Source organism: Cornus florida, unplaced genomic scaffold, assembly GCF_030987335.1.
Source record: "Cornus florida cultivar Cherokee Brave unplaced genomic scaffold, ASM3098733v1 CherokeeBrave_3.0.0_Hap2_Chr08, whole genome shotgun sequence".
NCBI lineage: Eukaryota > Viridiplantae > Streptophyta > Magnoliopsida > Cornales > Cornaceae > Cornus > Cornus florida.
The window spans coordinates 86,594,565-86,601,555 of record NW_026775578.1 but is presented as its reverse complement, the minus strand read 5'-3'; the positions used below and the strand labels follow the sequence as shown (position 1 = coordinate 86,601,555).

The 6,991-nt window shown below is 36.7% G+C and overlaps 2 protein-coding genes across 2 annotated transcripts; both read right to left on the bottom strand.

The window, feature by feature from the left end:
- Positions 1-523: 523 nt before the first annotated feature.
- LOC132270565 (secreted RxLR effector protein 161-like) lies at positions 524-1,120 on the bottom strand. The gene has a single exon (XM_059771745.1). The coding sequence runs from the start codon at positions 1,118-1,120 to the stop codon at positions 524-526; it is 597 nt and encodes a 198-aa protein (XP_059627728.1).
- A 1,753-nt stretch (positions 1,121-2,873) lies between these two features.
- On the bottom strand, positions 2,874-3,728 carry LOC132270564 (uncharacterized). Its single transcript, XM_059771744.1, has one exon. It carries the CDS (start codon positions 3,726-3,728, stop codon positions 2,874-2,876), a length of 855 nt encoding a protein of 284 aa, XP_059627727.1.
- Between the last annotated feature and the right edge of the window lie 3,263 nt (positions 3,729-6,991).

Below are 6,991 nucleotides of genomic sequence, written 5' to 3'. Positions count from 1 at the left end.
GTACCATCTCAGACCAGTGTATAAACTGAATTACAAAGTAGTAATTGATAGTACAATCCGTGGACTTTATTTCAAAACACAATGCAGATAGAATTCATACTTACACCCACTGAAACTATGCTTTTTGACATTAAGAAGGCAAACATTCCTTAAGGCAGCTTAGGACCAACAATCTCCCCCTTTTGCCTTTAATGACAATAACTAGTTGAACTTGAATTAAGATCTTGAGAATAAGAACTTCAAGGATGTAGTAAGTAACATAGCCCAAATGTAACAAGAATAGCTTGAGATCATCCTTATTTTAGTCCATTTCTCCCCTTTTTGACAATGAAGGTCAAAAGGTGAGTAAAACCAAAAATATAAGTTTAGGAGGGAGGTGGAACAACCCTAAGAAGATTTCTAAGGGTTAAAAATCTCTGAGGAAGAAGAGGTTTGGTTATGATATCATCAAGTTGATCCTCAGTGGGCAAGTAAGTAATGTTAATAAAGCCTTTTTGAACTTTATCTCTGAGAAAGTGATACTTTATGTCAATTTGTTTGCTTTTCCAGTACAGTGTGGGATTTTTGCTGATAGCATTAGCACTTTGGTTGTCACATAATAACTTAGGAGCCCTAAAAATTGAAGTCCAAGGTCTAAGAGTGTAGTTTGCATCCAAAGTAATTGTGAACCAACTTGTGAGGCAGCTATATACTCAGCTTCAAAGGTTGAAAGAGAGACAGTGTCTTGCTTTTTACTTAGCCAAGATACCACATTGGACCCAAGAACATAACAGCAGCCAGAGGTACTTTTTCTATCAGGTAAGGATCCACCCCAATTAGCATCTGAGAAGGCTGCAATGGATATTGAGGGTGAGAAAATGTAGTAGAGACCATATGAAATGGTGCCCTTGACATATCTGAGAATTCTTTTGGCAGCTTGAAAATGAGAAGTCCTGGGATTACTCTGGAATCTAGCCACTAAACCCATTGAGTACAATATGTCAAGCCTTGAAGCTATAAGATATAGTAGACTACCAATGATAAACCTGTAAAGAGTTGAAGGGACTGCTTCAGTGGTACATTCTTGTGACAGTTTGGTATTAGGACATAGTGGTGTAGAAACAACCTTGCAATCATCCATTTTAAACTTTTTAAGTAATTGAGAGGCATACTTTTGCTGAGAGATGAAGATTCCATTGGATGTTGAGTAATTTGAAGGCCTAAAAAATATCTGAGAGTTCCCAAGACTGACATTTCAATCCTTGTCTTCATGAGATTAGCAAAGTCTGAAGCAAATGAAGTGTCTGACCCAAAAAACATTATATCATCAACATAGATTTGCAGAATTAGAAACTGTTCTTGATGAGTTTTTACATAGAGAGTTTTATCAACCTTGCCTCTATGAAATCCTTGTTCAACTAAGAACTGATGCAGCTTTTCATACCAGGCTCTGGAGGCTTACTTAAGACCATACAAAGCCTTACTGAGTTTGTAAACATGAGAGGGAGATTCTAAATCTTCAAAACCTTCAGGTTGTTCTAAGTATACTTCTTCATTTAGGTCTCCATTAAGAAAGGCAGACTTGAAATGCATTTGGTACACCTTGACTTGTTTGTGACAAGCAAAAGATAAAAGCATTCTAATAGATTCAATTCTTACAACTGGAGCAAAAGTTTCATCATTATCAATACCAGCCTGTTGAGAGTAACCTTTACGTACTAGTCTTGCCTTATTTCCTATAATTGATCCCTTCTCATCCATTTTATTCCTGAAAATCCACTTTGAGCCAATTACATTCTTGTCTTCAGGTCTAGGAATAAGTGTCCAAGTATTATTTTTATTAATTTGCTCAAGTTCTTCTTGCATGGTAGCTATCCAATCTTTACTTTTCTGAGCTTCAAAATAGGACTTTGGTTCAATGGATGACATCATAGCAAAATGACTATATTCTTCACCATCTTCAGCTTCTAAATCAGTAAGTTTCTTTTTGTTCCTTGTTTGAACTCCAGCTTGAGATGAACCAATGATGTTCTCAGCTTAGATTTGCTTCTGCAGCACTAGATAAGTGGTTTCCCTTGGGCTTTCAGGATTAACAACTGAGGAGCTGGTTTCATTTGAACCAAGAGTGTTATTACAGTCTTTAAGAGGTGTGGACTTAGGATTCTCATCAAATTTCACGTGAATTGACTCAACCACCATTGAGGACCTTAGATTGTAGCACCTGTAGGCTTTACTTTTTGTAGAATACCCTAAGAATAAACCTTCATCTGCTTTTGAATCAAACTTGCCCAAGCTGTCAATGTGGTTAAATATATAACATTTGCTACCAAATATTTTGAAGTAGTGAACAGTTGTAGACTTCCATACCATAATTCTTAAAGAGTTTTGGTTAAATTAGGTCTGAGAAGAACCCTATTAATAATGTGCACAACGGTACTCACAGCTTCAGCCCAAAAACCCTTTGTTAGACCTTTTTTTAACAACATTGTCCTTCCCATTTCTTGAACTGTCCTGTTCTTTCTCTCCACAACCCTATTCTATTAAGGAGTGGGCACAGCTGAGAATTCTTTCTTAATCCCCTTATCATCACAATAGTGCTCAATTCTTTCATAATAAATTCAGAACCAAAGTCAGACCTGAGCCTCATCACAGTGTTACCTCTTTCATTTTTCACAAGATTAACAAACTTAATGAAGTGTGTGACCACTTCTGATTTCTCTTTTGGGAAGTAAACACCACACCGTTCTATTAAAATCATCAATGAAGAGCATGAATTACTTACTTCCACCAATGCTAGTGGTCCTGGTAGGACCACAGAGATTCATGTGTAATAAGTCAAGTGCTCTTGAGGTGTTGATTTCTTTTAAAGGAAATGACACTTTGGTTTGTTTTCCTTATTGACAGGCTTTGCAGAGATGATCATCTTTAAAGTTAAGTTCTGAAAGTCCTTTGACAGCTTTTCGTTTCAAAATCTTGGATAAATTTCTTAAATGAAGATGCCCTAGTCTCTTGTGCCACAGATTAGCTTTATCAGAGGTTGTCAAGTTGCATTGAGTAGTTTGGAATTCTTTAATGACAGTATAAACATTTCCAGAAGATCTACATGCTGAGAACAGAACCTGTTTTGATTTAAGATCATCCACATTGCACTTCTCTTTATCAAAACACATAGTCCTTCCACTGTCATACAATTGACTTACATTGAGAAAATTGTGTTTGAGTCCTTCAATAAGTAGAACTTCTTGAATCTCTAGTAATTCTTCAGACTTGCTCACAGTGCTAATACCAACAATTTTAGCCTTCTGATTATCTCCAAAGATCACATCTTCACCATCAAATTGTTTCAAAGTAATAAATTTAGAACCATCACCTTTCATATGTCTTGAGCAACCACTATCAATATACCATCTGTCCACTTTGTTACAGGCCTTGAAAGCTGTATACACAAGTAAATTCACTAAGTTGAACTTCTTGGGAATCCATACCAATCTAGATTTTACAATGGACTCTTTGTCCTTGACCTTCTGAGCTTGAGCTATGTCAGACTTCTTCATATACATTTTAGTCACTTTGAAGTTCCTTATAGATGTTGTAACATAGTCACTTCTATTTAGTCTTGAGAAGTTGAAACTGTTATCAGGCAAGTCAAACCTTGATCTCAGAGGTTTTATAATGGGATACCTGGAATACACTTCACCAGTTGTAGCTTTAACAAACACAAAATGAGTTAGTAGCTGTATCACACACATAGCCAATTCCAGTCTTCCCAATTTGCTTGGTGAATTGTTTCCAGATCTCAACCATCTTTAAGGATCTCTCTTCAAGAATGAGAGACTGTTCTTCTTTACACTTCTTGGTAGACTACTGAGTGTAGATTAAAGGTTTTAATAGGCTTTAAAAGGTAAGAGAGATTGAACATAGCATTGACAGTTTAAGTTTGAAGTGTTTTGTGAGAACTTGTTTGGACTTTACTAATTTTGAATTGAGCCTTTTTATTTGAGACTTCCGTTGATTATACTTCATACCAAGCCTCTCACATTCTTCTAGAATTTCCTCAATCTAAGTGTCACTATCTTCTTCAACCTCAACTTGAACTAGAACTTGTGTTGTTTCAAGGATTGCCATAAAGAGACATTCATCGTCTTGTGTTTCCTCAAGTTTATCATCTTTAGGGGCTACATCCCAGTCTGAGATAAGAGCTTTTCTACTAAACCTTCCTTTGTAATTAGCTCTCTCATTCTTCCTCTGATTCTGCCCCTTTGAGTTAGGACAGTTTGACACAACATAACCAGGTTGACCACAACCATAGCAAGTTAAATTTTGTAGCTGATTCTTCTTTTTGAACCTGAACTTTCTGAATTTCTTTGCAAGGTAGGCTACCACATCTTCTTCAAGATCATCTTCAGACTTTGTTTCTGTTTCTTCAACAACTTCCTTAGCTTTAAGGGATGCTTCTCTTTTGTGAATAATTGGAACACCAATTCTCGTCTCATAGGCAGTGAGGGTGGCTTGAAGCTCATCAATCTTTATCTGAGAAAGATCTTTATCGTTGAGAATTATTACCTTAGCATTAATTTTAAAAGTGAGTGACCTGAGTATCTTCTTGCAAACATCAACATCTTTAATATCTTCACCAAGAACTCTCATATTGTTGACAAGGTCATTAATTCTGAACATGTACTCAGCAACAGTTTCTCTTTCTTCCATCTTACACACCTCATATTGTACTTTGAAGAGCTGTATCTTATTTTCCTTAATAACATTGTTTCCCTCATAAGCTGCTTGAAGAGAGTCCCACATTTCCTTTGCTATTTTATAATTTTTAACTCTGGTGAACTCTTATTGCCTCAAGGCACAAAAGAGAACATGTTTGGCATTGCCATCATTAGCCACAGCAAGTTTATCTTCAGTAGAGGGATTTTCAGGATTTAGAATTAGAACACCATAAATGGCAACATGCCAAACATCATAGGACTGAGACATCAAGAAGGCTTCCATTCTAGTTTTCCAAGAATCATAGTTTGAACCTTCAAATCCTGGAGCTTTGTTCATGACTTGACCTTCATCCATTTCAAGGATCAACTACAGACTCATTAGAACCTCACAATGCAGACCAAAGCTCTGATACCAATGGTTGAACCAAGAGGGGGATTTTAAAACCTTTGCTTAATTAAACTTTCTTTAAACAGATAAACAAGCATTCAAAGATCAATCAAAACCAGATTTACAAGGAAACCCTCTTAACTAGGGAAAACCTTGGTTCTTAGCTAATGCCAATATGAAATCCACTACTAGCTGTACGTATCTTGTTATAGACTCGGTTGTCTCACTCTCTGCACACACCTAAGCATAAGAATAAACACTAGTTTTCACAACCAATAGACACACTAGTACACCACAGTGCATACAAGCACTCCCCCTGTCCTAAGCAACCATGCTTGGACCCATTAAGCTCTCAAAGCTCACAACACACACCATTATAGATGTAAATCAGTATAAGGAAGTCTTTCCTACAATTACAATAGGCTAGACAACACAGAATTCCAAGTTACTCCTCAAAACTGTAATATGATGCTCTTAGGGTTTGAGGGGTAAAATGGGAAATTCCTTTTGAGATCAATTTAGCCACACCTCACACAGTCTTCTTTCACTATAGTACTCATATTTATAGCTTTGTACAATCAAACACAGCATGAGCATATATCACAGATCAGTTACAGTCCTTATATCATCACAAGGCAGCCTTAGCCTTAAGGTTTGGAAACTCAAAAACAAAGCATACCATTTTTCTGTCACAAGGCCAACTTTAACAATCTTGATTCACCAAAATATACTTGCTAGCAATTTAAAAACTCAAGAAATAGCACAGTATAACATATCAGTACTTGAATCCAAGATTAAAACAGAAAAACAAGCTTAACTAGTGATCTCACAGCCTAAATCCATTTTCAGCATACTTTCAACATAAACACAGTACTGAGTAAGTGTAAATAGCTTGGTTGCAGACCACAGTAGCTTGGAACTCAAAATCACTACTCAATCTAGCCCTTGCAGCCAGCACCTTATACATACACCTAAGTTGATTCAATGGGTTTTTCCTGCATGGATCATCATCAAATAGTAAAGAAAAACTTATTCATTCAAAGCTCTCGAGAGAATGCTCACTCCATCTCACATTTGTCAATTCACATTAGGCTTTTTTAAAAACCTAAAGTGCCTTATCACAGCATATATATACAAGTGTATACACATAGCAGCCCCTGTGCAGCTATTACACTACACCTGTCACCTTTCACTAATCATTGGGAGAGTAGAATTCAGATATTTTCAAGGCAATGAACCAATGAAGGCCTGTCACCTCAGCTGTTTGTCACTATTCTCACCAGCATTAACAAGTTGCAGGTTTTATGTTGCAATGACAACTTTATCCAGACTTAGCCTCTAAGAAATGAATATTCTTACATATACAACCATTCTAGGACCACTGGGACGTGACACATTCTTGAGCACTGCTGGAAAAGACCACAATACCCTTGTAATAGATTTTTTGCTTCTTAACCAACAGATAATCCTATGACTATACAATTCACAATGCAGGCTCACTCAAGGTTGTTCAGTGCAATGCAGCTATCAAGGTACACGTATAACCATGAAATTCAACTTATAAAAGACCATAGTATCCCTAAGAACACCTATAGCTAAATTTGAAGAACCAAACCTTTACTATCACAGTGATTCCAGCAAGAACAGATAAACACACTACAATGTACCATCTCAGACGAGTGTATAAACTGAATTACAAAGTAGTAAATGGCAGTACAATCCCTCAATTTTATTTCAAAACACAATGCAGATAGATATAATTCATACTTAAAGCCACTGAAACTATGTTTTTTGACATTAAGAAGGCAAACATTCCTTAATGCAGCTTAGGACCAACTGGTACACTGTGATACCCCTCGGTTCCGAGACATGGGTTGATCAGGCCCATGCCCAAACCCGAGGGAAATCA